Source organism: Mycena indigotica (assembly GCF_014461135.1).
Source record: "Mycena indigotica strain 171206Taipei chromosome Unknown Mind.scaff0007, whole genome shotgun sequence".
In the NCBI taxonomy this organism is placed as follows: Eukaryota; Fungi; Basidiomycota; class Agaricomycetes; order Agaricales; family Mycenaceae; genus Mycena; species Mycena indigotica.
The window spans coordinates 1,474,438-1,493,179 of record NW_023503006.1 but is presented as its reverse complement, the minus strand read 5'-3'; the positions used below and the strand labels follow the sequence as shown (position 1 = coordinate 1,493,179).

The following is an 18,742-nucleotide window of genomic DNA, read 5'->3' as shown; positions in this document are numbered from 1 at the left end:
ATATCCCCGTCAATTTGAATTTTGGAGTAACCGATAAGCGCGTGGATGGATGGAGGGGTGGCGGGGCGGGGCTCGGGCCAGGCCCTGAGGAAGGTCGAGCCGGGCCTTGGCCGGGCCCTGCCGAAGCGTAGGCCGTGTCGTAGGGGCAAAGTGTGGGCCAAAACATTCTCCAACATCTCGTCGCCGTTGGCGGTTTGCTGATCGGAACAATGTGAGGCGTAAAAACCAAACACGTTAGGTCACGGCTCATGCGCATTGTGACGCGACGTGTTTTCTTGATCTCCATCACCGTTGCTTTCTCGAAAGAAGACTCATGAGGTTGGCCACGGTAGCCTCTTTCATGAGCCGCAGGGGCATGTCGTCCGCCCGTGGGCAGTGGTGCAAAGACAAAGTGATGATTGGCATGGACCTATGGTGGTTTGACCGTTTGAGGTGAAGAGAGCGCCGGTGTGCCACGGCAGATAATGTCGTCAATACAACATCTGGATTCTGAATCTTATGAGTTCCCAAATGAAGCAGAAACTATGTATGAGGATCAGTCCTACTTCTGCACAGAAGTCATCAATTACATGTAAGATGCTACAGTAAGCATGCCGGCTCGATCGAGGACCATAACGAGCCCCAATGTCTCATCCAACGCCAACCCTTGAGGAGGACCGCGGTCGGCGTCCAGGCAGCGCGCCGCCTCACCCTCGAAATGCAGTTCCCGGAACTGGCATTCACCATCAGAGTCAAGAAACACGAGCGCGAGCTGTCTGTCGCTAGTCTTGCGCCATGTGTAGCTCGGGCCGTCGGGATGGGCAACAACCTGCAGGACATATCGCCCGGACACACCCGTCGCATGCGCAAGCAGCTTCGAGGGGTGGATATGGCATACCGACCGTGGGCGCGGGGCATGCGGCCCGGAGTCGCTCGTCTGGGACGTCGGGTCCGCCGTTTCACAGCCTTCAGCGCTGCTGCAGCCGGAGAGGGGTGCGGGCCAGAAATGCGTGAAGGAGAATGTGGGGCCATCTCTGTCGGCGTTGAAACCGCGCCGGGAGACGCCATAGACGCCATAGTCGGGGCGGACGACCAGGGGAGAGAAGTGCCACATGCGGTTGGTGTTGAGGTTGTGGCGGAGACATGCCTCCCGCTCTTCTTCGCTCAACAGGATCAACTGACTGCCGGAAGCGGGGTCGACAGAGTGCGAATCGACGTCGAGGGCAATGCTGTCCACGATGGCATCTCCACCAGAGGTTATGCTGAACATGCGTAGGCGCAGGAGACCGTCCGAGGAGACGTGAACGGATATAGACTGTGTATGAACGGATATGGACTGTGTATCCAGTTGGCCTTCGTAAAGCTAAAACACATATGATCAAGAGTTCTTTCTGAGGACCAGTACGAACCATGCTGCTCCATGGGTTGGGGATGCCTCGTACTGCCGATTCCCGGTCAAATTTCCAGTAGTAGAAGGCCCGGCCTGTGGTAAACCCAATAAGCTTGTCGTTGAGGAAGAAATTGGCGGGGTTTTGCGAAGCTATGCTAATTGGGGGAGATATAAACGCGTCGAAACGGATATTGGTATTATCGGCGAAGTCGAGTACAATCACAGCGAGGCTGGGCATGATCCTAGGGGGTGATATCAGCCGCCTACGCGGGTAACCTGCCTTGACTTACCCGTTGTCGGGCAGACGCACCGTGCCTCCCAGCATTGCTCGTCCCTCAACACTCATACACGGGTCGGCGACGACGACGACGAGAAGGTGTGGGAGCTTAATCGCGGCAACACGCTCCCCCCGTCCTCATGTCCCAGCACGAAATTGTATGATCGGAGTAGCTGACGGTGGCCACGAGGTATGTGCCAGGAATGCAAAATATAGGCCCCTGTCCTATGGAGAAAGAGCGTGTCCAGGCCGGACGCGGCGCGTCGGAGTGCCAGTTCCGAAGCAGCCGGTTCGTCTGGCGCGCCAGTATTTGGAGCCGGGCGAGTGGCAGACTCGATATACTCTCGTTCTGGGCAAGGGGAAGCGGGTGCAGTTGGGTGTAGCGGATACGGTGAACTGCGGTAATCCAAAGAGTGCGGTAGTCCTGTAGCGCGCGCAAGGCGCGACACGTCTACAATCGCGTTAGGTCGCCAACTTCGCGTTTGCGTGGGTGAAAAGGTATGTGCGTACTGCCAGAAAACTTATGAGGTCGCAGATGTCCAACTCTTGCCCCAGTCTGAGGAGGACGTCGTCTGGCCAGCCGGCTAAAGAGGTCATGGGTTGGCAGAAGAAAGATACGTTGTGTCACGGATCACGCGAGACTCCTTCGTGATGTGCTGTCACGTGTCACACTCTTTTCGACTCAGACTTTCATGGCGACGGTTCTCAGCTCCTCTTCAAGTTTGCCGCACTGGCCGGACGACCTGCTCCTGCGGCTCGTGAAGGAGCTGGGTTTCCGCGGTATGGGCAGTATATTGTATCATAAGTATTTTATACAGTGATGTTCATAAGGCTTAAGGCCTTAAGTCATAAGCCCTTACATAAGAGCTTACATTAAGGCTTAATTGGTGCCTGTCAGAAGCCTTAAGGGCTTAATGTCACATGTCACATCACACAAACTATTTTAAAACAACTGAGATGTCTTATCTTACTAGTGAAACTTGATATACAAGGGAAAAGCAGAGTTTTTTCACAAAATCTTAAAGCATAACTTTACATATGGGCCAGGCTTATGGCTGCAACACATACTACAACTGACCTACAGAGGGGTAGAGCTGCTACTAGTAATTCCAGCTAGTATGTGGGTAGCGGAGAGCATAATGTCAGCCTAATTGTGGTGGATCATTAGCTGTAGCTGCACAGAGGGCTTTCTGAAAATTTCCTTTTTAGGCAATTAAGTGCTTAAGCCCTATGGCTTATTTAAGGGCTTAAGGCTTACTTAAGGCTTAATCGATTTTAGAGCCTCAAATTAAGGGCTTATGAACATCACTGATTTTATATCTTTCCATATTTTTTTCATGTATTTTCTGATCCATGTTTTCATAATTGATTTCATCTTCATCTCACCTAGTACAACTTTAGGAGAGCCTGAATGCAACTTTTATTTGCAATGACAAGCCATAAGTAGGCTGCAACATTTTCAGTTGCAACATTTCCATTTGCTACTGCAACCTGAAAGTTGTTGCCTTCAACTTTCTTATTTAAATGCAAGATCAAATTGACACCTACAACTCTGGCTGCAATCACTGTTATTGTACTAAATAACATCTCAACCAAAAACCATGACGGCCATTCTCTGGTGCTGGATATAGTGTGATGCCGACGACATGGCCCTCATCAACACACTCCGCACGAACAAGGTGGCCTTCCAGACAGACAGCAGCTGGAAGCCCCAGGTCTGGCAACTCTGTGCGACAACCCTTGCTGCCTCTCCTGGCGCAACGAAGACAGCCGCCAAGTATCAAGATCACTATGGCGGGCTTACATCAGCAAAACCCAATTTTTCTGGGCCATCTGGTGCATCTGGGTACTCTGGGTGGTCTGTCCCCAGATGTCCAGAGAGCTGCCTGGCTCTAGACAGTTCCAGACATCTCTCCAGACAAGTCCTAGCCAAGTCCTAGACAGGCTTAGGTGCACATATACATAATTCTACTAAGAGCCTGTAAATGTTAACATCTAGATCATACATGGCCACAAGTGAACTGATTTAGTGCACTTTATCTCCCACCTGTGCAGCCCAGTAGCCACCGTGAATTATCGGGTCCACCCCGGCGGGTTGGAGCAGACAATTCACGGCCGTTTTTCTCTCTCCACCATAGTAATGAATAATTAATGAAAAGCAGAATGAATAATTACGAGTTCCAAGGCTTTTTCTCTCTAAGTCCATCGGGTATAGATAATTATGAACAATTCTGGCACTATAGGACTCGGACAACAAGATGTGACACTGGTATGTGACATCTAAAGGCTTGTTATACTCATCTATATTATACTATATATATCTAGTTTCAGCTTCCATGCTGTTACACACTGTTATATGAGGTCACAGGTGTGACATATCTCCCCAAAAGGAAATTTTCGCCGTTTGACTGTATAATCATCAGAAACTGTCACACATCGTCACAAAATCAAAGTTGTATGTTTTGACTATATAAACAACTTTCATTAAGTAACCTATGGTAGCAGCTCAATAAGTATGTTAGCACTGACCCATCACTAGCTCATGTATAACTGATAGGCCTCTATATCCATACCTGCTTGAGCTAAAAGCATGAATCAAGTACTAGCAGGAAGGGTCTCAAAAGCATTATTGATTCATAAGGTATTTGGATTACTATCATTTGATATGATGGCAATATTGACTATTCAGTTATGAAAAATTGAATATTTAGTACTTTAAAAATGTAAGGTGACCAACTTGCAAGTTTGGCTACTCTAACATAAAGCTCTGGTATGTATGCTCCGAAGTCCTAGTGAATATGGCACCAAGAATGTAATGCATTCATTTATCAGTGGCCTTTGATCTCCATCACCTCTGAAAGATAAGCATATATCACCAGCTAGCCTTGGTGGATAAAGCTGGGAGAGAGTTCATTGGGAAGATATACTATCCTACTATCTTTTGAGCTTCATCAGCTATGTTTTTCTTTATCATTATCTTCATTTATTCCCTCCCAAGAATACCTAAATACTAAGTGGAGCAGTATTTTGCTGATATCTTGGGACTACATGCATGGAATCTTATGATCCAAGTTGATATGGAACCATAGTATAGTCTACCACATCTCTATCCATTTGTAACCACACAGCAACTGTGAGGATCAGTTAATTCCCTGAGACCTTGGGTGCTATATATTCTAGGATGGAGATAAGCTAAAAGGGTGAGGACACCATTTTCTGGGAGGTGCATGAGACCCCTACCTGTAGATCTCAAATCAATGAGATTTGCAAAGGCCATACTATGGTGAACTCATCATTTTTGGGTTAGATAACACTGATAATGGTACTGTGAGAGATCCACATTAGCTATAAGGTTGATTCAAGTGCTGGACAGGTTTATTTGGGGGTCCATACAATCCTAAATTCATGTCTTAGATCATACTTGAAATTAATTTCTGACCAGTTGTAATAGCGAAGACACTCTCTTTTGCTCTATAGGTACCTACCCTCTCTTCAGCTACCGTCTGTAACACTTGCCAGAACCACAACTAATTACAGTACAGAGTCTGAGTAGACATCCAAATACCCCCATACATGCATCCAAATGTCCAGTGCTCAGTCTATAGACCCCACCATTCATGTAAACCAGTTCTGCACTCAACTCATCTCGGAATATTCACTCTAATTCAACCTCTAAGAGTATATAGAGATCCATCAGAGTATGTGGGTAGATGTATACACTTCATTTGCCAAGTTTTACATATTTGATCTATAATCAACTAGCAGATTACATCTGTATTACCGATATGATGTGCAGTACTATTCATTATTATAATGGTGAATAACAAGATTCTCCATTCATATAATATGGTGTGGGAAATTGAAGCTCATAGGGGGACCCCTTGGTTTGTTTCCTACCCTTATACCATTGGGGATCCCTCACTTCTAAGTGAGTTATTGGGATATTAGTGCAATAAGATATATGTCATATATAGAGGTAGATATGACACCTAAAATTATGGGGAGCTCCTATATCTATAATGGACATCCATTATAACATAGCACAACTTAGATTATGCTTATCCATGGATTCCCCAGTGAGATATCAAGTGATCATTGAGTTTGATCAAATTTGACACATGAAAACTAGAGAAAAACGGTGTAATATCATAGTCTCAAGATATAAGACCATGATCACATCAGATCATATGAACACTAGGTTATGATCTACCTACCAGTACAAGAATCATCTGACTTGATGCAGGATTGGTAGAGAGACTGCAGCATCAATGTAGGTGATGAAACATCATCAGATGATATAGCTACACTAATGGCATTTGATTGTGCAGGATATTGATCTTATTACTTAGGCACCCTTGGTAGTGCTTCAATCACCTTTATAGGTTATCTACTCAGTGATATTATCACTGTAATCAGTGTAGATCAGCCAATCATTGGTTAATGCCAGCACAATTATTCAGCTGCAACTATAGGTCACTTGATGAAAGTTGTTTGTATAGTCAAAATACACAACTTTGATTTTGTGATGATCTGTGACATTTCCTGATGATTGTACAGTCAAACGGCGAAAGTTTCCTTTTTGGGACATCTGTCACTCTATGTGACACATGTAACAGCGTGACTCGGGCGCTGAGTCCAATCCAAGTCTCTAGAGGCTTGAATTATTCATTATTATTCATAACATTGTACACCTGGATGATAGCCTCTTCGTGACATCACATACTAGTATCACATCTTATTATCCGAGTCTTACCATATCAAAATTATTCATAATTCTTCATACCTCTATGGACTTAGAGTGAAAAAACCTTGAAAGTTGGAATTATTCATTTCGCTTTTCAATAATTACTCATTACTATGGTGGAGAAAAAAACAGCCGTGAATTGTCTGCTCCAACCCGCCGGGGTGGACCCGACAATTCACGGTGGGTACTGGGCTGCACAGGTGTTTATCTCAGTAACTAGTTGTGGTCAATGAATCGATGAAAATCATTAAGTGCCAAGATTAGCAGATGACGTGATTGATCACCATCAAGATCCGAGTCACGAAAAAAACCGACACAGCCCCATCGATGGTTGCTTTCCTTCCCCATGTCGGCCCCCCACGATTCCCCTCCTCCTCGACAAACACTTCCCTCCATCCTCTGCAAACAAGGTCACAATGGGATGGTGAGTCCTCTCATCTACGTACGACTTCCGCTGATGTGCCATCTGAATTGAGCTGGACTGAAGACTCACAGGCACGCCTGACCGCCATTTCCATCTGCAGAGTGTCCCGGTCCGCTTCCGTATCTTGCGCTGACGCTTTCCCAGTGCTGCAGTGCTCCGCATCATCCATCACGACCATCGATTGCAACCAGTCGCTGTTCTCGCTCCCTCGTCACTGGGCATGCCGCGGTGTATAGAGAAGCTTTCTGGTGTGTGCTTGTCCCGCGCTTTCTCACCACCCAATTTACTATTCTGGACAGAGTTGCAATGTGTGGGTCATTGGCACTGTCCCGGTCATACACGCAGAGGGTCAAAGCCTGGTGAGCATGTGTGACGGAGAGCTGTCGAAGGCGACGGCTAATTCCGACAAACAGAGGGAGGCTCGTTGGTCGGACGAGCGAGATAAGTGGGATAGGTAGTAGATTGACTGAGGATACAGTAACTACGGACAGGGTATATATACGAGGATCAGAAACAAGGGGTAGAGTAGGGACAGTGCAAATCAGCACAAGATGTGGTGATGAAGAGGAAATGCGTGTGATGGTAAGCTGGAATGACAGTCGTTACAGCGTGTCCTTGTAACATTGCAGCTCTTTCTAAGTAAGCTTCTAGTGATTCCGTCCCAGTATGGTCCATTGCCTTTCTTCAATGCCACGATGGTCGAGCATGGCAATGGCAGTGCAAGTGAGGGAGCAGCATTGTCGGGGATGGTTGGGATAGCTAGTCATTGGGGCCGGGTGTTGCACTGCCGCTACGATTGTTTAAGCCAACAATATTTTATACTATCTGTATTACTGTAGTACAGCCAAATACACTGATTTGCCCTGATTTAGAACTATCTGTTTGGGTCTGTGGAGGGGATCTAAATTTGGACTTAGCCTCTGGGCATAGACGGGCTCTGGGGATCTGGGATATCTGGAGGGTCTAGGTATAGAATATCTAGAATTCTCCAGAAAAATGTGGTTTTCCTGATGCAAAAGCCTGTTCAACGAAGCCCGCAAAGCTATATGGCGCGTCAGGGTTTGGGTGGGATGATGGGGTGAAGATGGTAACCATAACCGACAATGTCTGGATGAACTACATCATGAATAAGGTGCATGGTTGTTGAACTAACACTGTACTCGTTGCTGATTACCCTCCAGAAAAATGGCTGGGCCACAAAATAGCAAAAAAAGCCATTCGTGCTCTACAACGACATCCGGTTCCTCGTTGATGGCATCGTGGCCACCGACGAGGGTGCATTCCACGCCAGCACCATCCTGACTCCATCGACAAACAACCCCATCATCCCTAGCGCCAGTACGGGCACCGATGCAGGTTCGAACGACACATCTGCGCCCAGCACACCATCCTCCCCCTCCCCAGACAGTTCCACAGACACCTGCGCCGCCTATTCGCGCGCCTGTCTACAACGACGCCACCCCATTCTCTCCATTCACCGAGCCAGCATCAAGCCGCAAGTGAGCGGCTTCATCATCTCCCCAGAAGTCTGGCCGACGATCACGACAACATCATCCTAGTTTTTCTGTGGAGATGGGCTCAGCTGGGTTAACAATAAGATCTTGCAAGGAGCTTTCTCAATGGATTGAGGAAGTGGTTGCTGATTCGTCCTTCTGCACCATCATCCTTGCCATCATAGACTCAGATGAAATTGTGAAGTGCACAGATGGCGGAGATGAGTTGGGCCTGAGTCTTGACAGAATCCTTGGGGGCACCACCAGTAAAGATACTCCAGCGATGTTTCAGAATGCCAAATATCCGCTCGACTGCATTCCGAAGCTGAGCATGCCGCAGATTAAATAGTTCTTTATAGTTCCGAGGGTGCTGGTTCACGTTTCCCCATTCCTTGAGATGGTAACGGATATTGTGATATGGGGTTATTAGAACATCACAGAGCGGAAACCCAGCATCTGCAATATAGAACTTGCCCAGGGGAACAGCAAAGTCACGCTCACATGCATAATTAAAGATGTGTGAGTCTGATGCACTCCCTTCCCAGCCTGCAAGCACATAGACAAAAATAAGTGCAAAATTGCAGGCAGCTGTCAGGGGAACCTCCCTTTCGGCCCGGAGACGCGCCCGATTCCGGTCCGACTCCGGTTCCGACTCCGGTCCGGCCCTCCATCTCGCCCGCACAATCACCGATCCGTCAACGCCCTCCCGACGGTCGCCCTGGGACCTCGCCTGCGACGCCGCCCAAGCCTTCTGTGCCCGACAGCGGCAGCTATGGACAAGCAGTATATAGTCAGCTACCTAGCAGGCGGACCCTTAGAGTTTCTTCTCTTTGGATCCTCCCCTGCTAGGTCAGCTTCATTTGTATTCGCTTACCAATGTTCACGCTTTGGATCCTCCCCTGCTAGGACCTTGATCTCAGGCCTCCGGGGCTGCCCTTACAGCAGAAGAAACTCTCTACGGGATCAACCGGACAAGATTGCCAGGTTCGGCGCTGACTCAGGCTCGAGTACGAGTCCGTTCCGCCCTCGTCACCGCCCCTGCCACTTGTCCCCTCCTCCTCTACTCCTGTGGTCCCCGCACCTGTCATGCCGTCCGGAGTCACTCCTACCGCAGACGCCCGGCTGGACTCACTCGAGGCGAAAATTGATAGCCTAACTGAGGCCCTTGCTTTACTCACCAACCAGGCTTCCGCTGCCGCCGCCGCCGCTAATAATGCTGGCGGACCCCAAACACCTTCGCCGGAGACGTCGATTCCGACTCCGACTCCGGTCCAGGGCGACTCGAAGCCCTTTTTGGCAACATCAACCTCGCCTCAAAATTGGTCTTGCGACCAAACCCCCCGTCACCTTCAACGGCGACCGGAAGCGTGGCCGCCGTTCCCTTTACGCGGTCCGCACCTACGCCCGCCTTGCCCCTGAGGCCTTCGTGGTCAACGGAGAGGCGAGCGAGGAAAAGGCCGTCCGCTATGCCATGTCGTTTATGGCAGAAGGACCCGCTCAGCAATGGGCGGAGCGCCACGGAAGCAAAGCCCCGTTTCCGTTTCCGTCCTGGGGCTCGTTCGTTTCCGAGTTTCGACTCCGGTTCGTTGAGGAGAACGAGCAAGATCACGCTCTCTCCAAGCTGGAGACTTCCGCCTATCACATGGGCACAAAGGATGTCTACCAGTACACCGACGACTTCAAGGACCTGATGGACCTCGCCGGATTCGAAGAGCGCGCTGGTCAAGGTGACCAAGTTCCGCCACGGACTTGACCCCTTGATCAACAACGGAATCACGTCCTCGAACGACTCCCCGGACCTCCGGGATTACCTTAGCTGGCGCACCCGGGCCTTCCGTCAATACGAGGCCCTGGTCCGGGCCAAGCTGATCAAGTCAGCCGCCCCCAAGACGCCTGGCGGTTTGATTCGGACTCCGTTTCCGGTCAACCGCATCCCGGCTCCGGCCCCCTTCCGCCCGGTGGCTCCGGTCGTGCCACCCGCGGCCCGCGCCCCCTCCGGCGCCTCCAGCTCCCGTCCCAATGGAGTTGGATCGCACCAGGGCTCGGGGTGCCCCTCGCCGCGCCTGCTTCAGGTGCGGCGACCCAAACCATCTCGCCGGGATTGCCCCCTCCCCGCCGATGTCCGCTCGATGGACATCCTCGACGAGGTGATCCAACAACTCGGGTGACGAGATGTTAGCGGAGTTGATCGCCCGCTACACGGACACAGCTGCCCTGCCGGAGACGGCAGCGGAGTCGATGGCCGGAGAGGATTTTGTCCCCCGCGACGAGTGACTGGTGTGCCCTCGTTCGCGTCTATAAATCGTTTTGCCTCTTTGTATGATGAATGCAGTTCCTTGCCCTACAATGAGCCCGAAACGAAAGACACACCCTCTCCTGCCCCCGCCTCGACTCCGTCTCCGACTCCGCCCACGACTCCGGTCATCGTCCTTCGCCGCCTCACTGCCTGGGAAAAGAAACTGCCCAAGCAGTATACCGTTGCCGCTGCCCCCGGGGCAAACTCCCTCCACCTCCCGTTGGAGCTTGAGTCCACCACCAGCGCGCTGAAGCTCTCACTCTCTGGGCTTGTCGACTGTGGTGCCACCTCCGACTTCATTGACACGAACTATGTTGCTCGGAATGGCATTCCGGTCCGCACCCTCGATCAGCCGATTCCGGTTTTCAATGTCGATGGCACCCCCAATGACGCTGGCTCCATCAAACAGATCGCGGACTTGGTCCTGCGCTACAAGGGCCATGCCGAACGAGTTCAACTGGCCGTCACCCATCTTGGCAAGCAAGACCTCATCCTGGGGTATTCCTGGTTGCGGAAACATAACCCAGAGATCAATTGGGAAACCAAGGAGGTCAAGATGACACGGTGCCCCCGCAATTGCTCGACCTGCCGTGAGGAAGAGCGCGTCGAACGGACCGAGCTGCGGCGACTCCGGTCGCTTCAGAAGCGTCTCCGCTCCGGCCCGTTCCCCTCGGTTTGCACTATGGACCTCTCTGGCCCTGAGGACGGAGACGATTCCGATTCCGGTCTCGATTCCGACCTGCCTGATCTGACGCCGGACTCGGACTCGGATGACGAAGATGACCAGCTCGAAGATGGTGACCGCATCTTCTACACCTCGTTCCGTCCCTCAGAGGAGATACGCGCAGGTAGCACCGTCTCACAGCGTCTGGCCGAAGCCTTCGCCAAGAACTCTGCCCCACCGCCCTCCGAGATCCCGGACTGGGCTAAGGAGTTCCAGGACGTCTTCAACAAGGAGTCCTTCGACACGCTACCGGAGCGGAGAGCCTGGGACCACACCATTGAGCTTGTCCCCGACGCTAAGCCCACCAACTGCAAGGTGTACCCCATCTCGCCCCTCGAGCAACGCGAGCTCGACGCGTTCATCGAGGAATGGCTTTCAACGGGCCGGATTCGCCCTCCAAGTCTCCGATGGCGTCTCCGGTCTTCTTCGTCAAGAAGAAGGACGGCGGACTCCGCTCGTCCAGGACTACCGTGCTCTCAACGCGATGACTGTCAAAAACCGGTACCCCCTTCCGCTGATCAACGACCTCATCAACCGGCTCAAAGGCGCTCGTTACTTCACCAAACTCGGCGTCCGTTGGGGCTTCAACAACGTCCGGATCAAGGAAGGTGACGAGTGGAAAGCGGCTTTCCGGACTAACCGAGGCCTGTTCGAGCCCTTGGGGTGATGTATTTCGGCCTGACAAACTCTCCCGCGACGTTCCAAACGATGATGAATGACATTTTCCAGGACCTCATCCTCTCCGGAGACGTCATGATCTACCTTGACGACATCCTGATCGCCCATTCCGACCTCCGGAAACACCGGCAGATCGTTCAGGAGGTCTTGCGGCGACTCCGAGAGCACAAGTTGTACCTTCGAGCGGAGAAGTGCGACTTTGAAAAATCATCAATCGAGTACCTCGGAGTCATCATCTCCCATAACCACGTCGAAATGGACCCCGTCAAGGTCGCAGGCGTCTCCGCTTGGCCGACTCCGGAAAACAAGAAGGACATTCAGCAGTTCCTTGGGTTCGCTAACTTCTACCGCAGGTTCATTCGGGACTTCTCGACCCTTGCCCGCCCTCTTTTCGTGCTCACCAAGAAGGACCAGCAATGGACTTGGGGCGGCGCGGAGGCCTCTGCGTTCCAAGCGATCAAGGACGCGGTCACCTCGGAACCGGTACTGGCAATTCCGGACGACGCACGGCCTTTCCGACTCGAGGCGGACAGCTCTGATTATGCGACGGGGGCGGACGGGAAGTGGCACCCTGTAGCATTCTATTCCAAAAGCTTAAATGATGTCCAGCGCAACTACGAAATCCACGACAAGGAGATGCTCGCGATCATCCGCGCACTCGAGGGGTATAGACACTTCCTTGAGGGCGCCGCGCACCCTGTCGAGATTTGGACTGACCATAAGAATTTGGAGTACTTCAGGAAGACGCAGCACCTCAACCGGAGACAGGCCCGGTGGTCCCTGTACCTCTCCCGGTTCGACTTCACGCTGCACCACAAGCCTGGCCGCGATATGGGTCGGCCGAGACCCGACCACGGAGTCGATTCCGACAACTCGGATGTCGTCCTTCTGCGGCCTGAACTCTTCCACGTCCGCGCACTCGAGGGCGTTTCCGTTTCTGGTCCCGGCTCTGAACTCCTCCGCGACATCCGTGATGCCCTCTCCGGTGAGCCAGACCTAGAGGAGCCCGTCGCACTAGCGGCCCGGCAACTTCTTAAGGTTCAAGGTCAAGCTCGAGGCCCCCGATCCTCACGTTCTGACGAGTGGGCCGTCTCCGGCGGTCTTCTCCATTTCCGAGGAAAGATCGTCGTACCAAAGGACAAGGACCTCCGGAGACGCATCATCGAGCTCTGCCATGACACCCGAGTCGCCGGACACGCAGGTCGTTTCAAGACCCTGGAGTTGGTCTCCCGGAACTACTGGTGGCCTCAGATGTCTCGCCATATCGGCCGGTATGTCGCGACCTGTGACTTGTGCTGTCGCACCAAGGCACTCCGGAGACTGCCCCACGGAGAGCTGCACCCCACGGAAACGCCCCCGGAACGCTGGCATACGGTCTCCGTCGACTTCATCGTAGAGCTTCCCGAAGCCCATGGGTACGACGCGATCATGGTCGTCGTTGACACCCTCGGAAAGCGCGCCCACTTCTCGGAGCAGGACATGCACCTAATTTTGCGAGCAAAACTGGGGCCACTGTCCACCGTGCTTTGCGCGCAAAAACTGGGGGAGGCTATAGCAGGATTGTGACATCCTCTGTGACAATTGATATATCATGTATATCTATTTGAACTTGAAAGATATGACTAATCTAACTATATAAATAAATCAAGAAATCACTATTTTTTCAGGCCGAAGACCCGGATTAACATCAGGGTGGCTATGTGACCCATAAAAGGGATATTGATTGAAATAAAGGTCAAATTGATGGTTCATCATACAATAGATATAATTATTGATCTCCATCAAAAATCGTTCCACATTGATCAATTTATCTTGATGCTATCAGCAGACATTAGATAACCTACTAAAACAATGAAATACTAATAAAATAATCTTTTTGTTCAATGTGACATGAGTGACAAAATGACCTCCATGCTTTGTCATGGGCAACTGCCCAATTTTGCGTGCAACACCGGTAAGCAACTGCCCTGTTTTTGCGAGCAAATTTGAGTGAATGGGCTGCTCGGAGTGTCATACGACCGTCGATGCAGTAGGGGCAGCCCGCCTCTACTACCGGAATGTCTGGCGGCACCATGGGACTCCGGAGAAGTACGTCTCTGACCGCGGCTCGCAGTTCATCGCGGACTTCACCCGAGAACTTTGGCGTCTAATCGGCATCAAGCCCGCCACGTCCACCACATACCACCCGCAGACAGACGGTCAGACAGAGCGCGTCAACCAGGAGCTGGAGCAGTACTTGCGGATCTTCACCAACTACCAGCAGGACGACTGGGATGAGCTGATTCCGGCCAGGGAGTTCGCCTACAACAACCATGTTCACTCCTCCACGCAGCAGGTCCCCTTCATGACGGACACGGGACGGCTCCCGCGCATGGGCTTCGAACCCGGAGTCCGTTCCGCCATGGAGTCAGTGAACGAGTTCCGCGACCGGATCGCCACTGGTGTTGCTGAAGCCAAGGCCGCTCACTAAGGCCAAAGAGGAGTACAAGCGCTACTACGACCGGAGACGGACTCCGTCTCCGGAGTTTAAGGTTGGCGACCGTGTTTGGCTGGATGCCTCTGACATCAGGACGACTCGCCCCTCGGAGAAGTTCTCCTACCGCCGCCTCGGACCATTCAAGATAGTCGCGGAGATCAGCAAAGGTGCCTACAAGCTCGACCTCCCTCCGCGCTACTCGAAGCTCCACCCGGTCTTCCCCGTCGTCAAGCTCGAGCTCGCCCAAGACGACCCCTTCGACGGACGCCCCGGCTACGACCAGCCCCCTCCGGACCTCGAGGACGGAGTTCCGGAGTGGGAAGTAGAGGAAATCCTGGACGCAAGGGTGAGGTATAAACGGCTGAACTACTTCGTCAGATGGAAAGGCTACGACGCATCGCACGACCAATGGGTCCGCTTCGACCGCGTCTTCGCCCCGGAGAAAATTGCGGAGTTCTATCGTAAGTACCCTGGCAAGCCACGACACATCGCCTCCGCGACCTTCGACTCGATTCCGTTCCGGTCTATGCGTCGGGACGCCGCATTCAAAGGGGGGGGTGATGTCAGGGGAACCTCCCTTTCGGCCCGGAGACGCGCCCGATTCCGGTCCGACTCCGGTTCCGACTCCGGTCCGGCCCTCCATCTCGCCCGCACAATCACCGATCTGTCAACGCCCTCCCGACGGTCGCCCTGGGACCTCGCCTGCGACGCCGCCCCAAGCCTTCTGTGCCCGACAGCGGCAGCTACGGACAAGCAGTATATAGTCAGCTACCTAGCAGGCGGACCCTTAGAGTTTCTTCTCTTTGGATCCTCCCCTGCTAGGTCAGCTTCATTTGTATTCGCTTACCAATGTTCACGCTTTGGATCCTCCCCTGCTAGGACCTTGATCTCAGGCCTCCGGGGCTGCCCTTACACCAGCAAGAATATTCTGTCCAATGAAACCCTTGCGGTTACGATACCGCGGCATTGCCCCCGAAGGCACCCAAGCAGAGAAGTGTGAGCCATCAATTGCGCCACGACATTCACGGAAGTATGGGTAGAATTTCCGGGTGGCTTTGATTTCTGGTAGGCTGCTGTTCGGTGGTAGATGGATGTGTTTTGTATAGAAGGACCCAGTCAGGCAGTTAAGAATAGTGTGGACGGATTTGCTGATGGTTTCTCCACCCGTTGAAAGTGCTCCTGGAGGACATGCGAGCTGCAGCCCACCCGAGCGAAGTACAAGAATGTTGCAAGTTTCTCTATGGCTGTAACATGCTTCGAATTCGTAAGCCCAGAATGCAGTTGGAGTTCGAATAGAAGCCAAAGAAAGACATGCTTGGCTATTCCCAGCTGGCGATAAAAACAGATGTCACTGCCAACAAGAAGCTCATCGACCCAGATTTGCCCTGTAAGCGTGGACGTGTTCAACGGGATGGGGTTGGTGAGTGTCATGCCAAATGAGACTGTGAATGCAGCAACCATACACACAATAGACACCAGCACAACACGCCGTCGTCGCGCTGTGCCAGTGCTTGCTTCTTCTTTTCCCTTTGTTGAGCCAATAGGGCATGTTGTGTGGCGCTGGACGCGTCACGGGAAGACCTGGACGTGTCACGAGAGGGTCCTGAGGGCATAGTGCCAAATCCGGGCCGAAAAACGCGCGTCAAAAAGGGGAGGGAATAAAGAAACGAGCCTTTTGATCTACTTTAAATACATGACTAATATCATTTTAGACACTTCCGCCCACTTCCCGTGATGCACCTTGATGGCCTATCGAAGACGTGGGAGACTGCCTTGCGCTAGTGGAACCCGTTGCCAGATTGGCTACGGGTTCGAAGCCAGTGACACTGAGCAGGGCCTGCACTACTTTTCAACCCAGATGTCTCAAGCCTTGGCCACTGCTTTCTCAAACAAGTCCTGTTCCTGAATCAGATCTATCTGGGCTGCCTGCGTGTGTGGGCGCAATCTCTTTGACAGATTTCTTCTTTGTTGCAGCGTCAACAATGACTTCGTATTGATGTGAATAGCTGCAAACATTGGCGTCAAGCACCACCACGATGGAGCCGACTCACGGTAAAACCTTCTTCTCCATGTACTCAACAAACTCCTTTCGCGCGCTTGTACGACATCGGGTCGCCCGTGGCCATCGAAGTAGACGCCCTTCGCATAACGCGAGAGTTTGTAACCAAGTTCTTTGAGCTATGAAAGTCGCTGTTGTTATCGAAATCGTGTCGTTGATCTTGAGCTCAGGCAGCAGAAATCCGTTCACATAACGGCGTAGCTTCTCAGGCCGAATCTGTTCTTTAGTCAAATAAAGAGCATTGCATAGCGAGGGATACAAACCCGGCCTTCAAACCCGCCCTTCTCGACCGAAAGCTCACCTTTCTGAAAGCAGCGCAGCCCCCCTCTTGACATCAGGGTTGTTGAAATGCGAGGCATGCTTTCCACCCTTGCCCTGGCCGTTTTCTGGCAGTTCGCCTGTCTTCACGAGGATGTTCGCAGCAGTAATGAGTTTTGTTGCCCAATACTCTGTCTTGTTGAACCGCTTGGCGATACAATGGCTGGCGGCGACGGTGGGCACAAGTTTGTGAATCGATTGGCGCAATTTTAGCTTGTTGGGGCCGGGGACAACGCTGAGCTTCTCGACGAGGTGCAAGCGTTGCAGAGCTAGCTTTCGTCGCTCGTCGTTGTATGCCACAAGTCCATGATAGAGGACCAGTCGCTCCGCAAGCTTCGAGTCAGAGACAGCAGCGGCTATTTTCTTCTTCGTCAAATGTTTGGTGTGGTATTTTTTGAGGGCAACAGACAAACGCTCGTGCTCGCGCGCAAGGTCTACCACCGAGCTGCTCTCGTCGTTGCTCTCCGCCCGATCTGCGCTTGGTGCCGCATTCATCTCTGGTGAATCTGCTGTCGTGTTGCCAGCCGAATGGGACGGTACAGTGTTTTCAGTCGTGACCACCGACTCGACGTTTGAGTCAAGCATTTCGATGTCGGAGTCATGCTGTTCGGACGCGACCATGCTCTGGCAACTCGATGTCGTAGTTGTTGTTGGTCAAGTCCGGGTGGGGATGAGGTGGTGGGTGTCAAAATCTGTAAATGCGCGGAGAGCGCAGTAACCTCAGTCTCCCGCTATATGGGATCAAAGACTCTATTAACTACCTGTAAATGCGCGGAAAGTGCAGTAACTAAGTACAGTAAGTATTTATATAAGTTAATTAAGTAAAGGTAACATACCCTCAGTCTCCCGCTATATGGGATCAAAGACTGAGGGGCAACGGAAAAGAGGTGTCAGTATATATGTAAATGTAATGTACCTGCTGACACTCCCGGAACTCCCATGGAGATCACTATCACGGGCCGGAGGCCGGGGCGGACCGCCATCAATTCCTGACACCCCCACTCGACCCAGGCCGTAGTCCCATAGCTAGACAGAATTTGTAGTACTGAGCATGGGGTAGAGACTTGGTGAAAATATCTGCCACCATATCTTCTGTAGGATACCAAACAACTTCACACTCTCCATGACGGACCAAGTCATCTCGGACAAAACTATATTTTCAATTTATATGCTGTGTTCGAGCTCTATATTGAGGATCTTTGGAGAGAATGATAGCTGCACGATTATCACATCGTAGTTCAGTAGCTCCCTGTTGTGGTTGACCTATTTCTTCAAAGAATGATCTAAGCCATGCTAAATGTTGTCCAGCATTAGCAAGTCCAATAAACTCGCTTTCTGTAGAGGATAGAGCTACAAGACTTTGTCTTTGGCTTGACCACCCAATAGCTGCTTTTGCAGAAAGAAATACATAGCCTGATGTTGACCTTGAAGTATCTCTGTCACCATTCCAGTCTGCATCTGAGTAGCCTATGAAGTTTAGATCCATGCCTATATCAGATCCATCATATGTCAGACCCCAATCTTTGGTAGTCTTCAGATATCTGAGAACTCTCTTGGCTGCCTCCCAGTGGCATCCTTTTGGATTTGCACTATAACAACCCAAAACTCCAGCAACATATGCTAAGTCAGGTCTGGTACCTAGCATTGCATACATGATAGACCCCACATACTTTGATATGGCATAATTGGTCCATTTTGAACAAGCTGTTTCTTGTAGATTGTTTCATCATTTTCAGGATCTATAATAGACAATTGCTGTCTTGGAGCCATAGGTGTTTTGGAACCATTTTGAGTATCCTGCATTCCATAGCGCTCTAAGACCTTGCTAATATACTGGGCTTGACTTAGACGGATCCGACGCTGTTTGTGATCTAACTAAACGTT

General features: G+C 51.4%; 1 protein-coding gene across 1 annotated transcript; it reads right to left on the bottom strand.

Moving 5' to 3' along the window:
- Positions 1–565: 565 nt before the first annotated feature.
- MIND_00818800 (F-box domain-containing protein) lies at positions 566–2,243 on the bottom strand (the record flags this gene model as incomplete). The annotated part of the gene is made up of 5 exons (XM_037364859.1): positions 566–1,342; positions 1,389–1,611; positions 1,660–1,754; positions 1,825–2,097; positions 2,157–2,243. 5 exons carry the CDS (start codon positions 2,241–2,243, stop codon positions 566–568), a joined length of 1,455 nt encoding a protein of 484 aa, XP_037218101.1.
- Between the last annotated feature and the right edge of the window lie 16,499 nt (positions 2,244–18,742).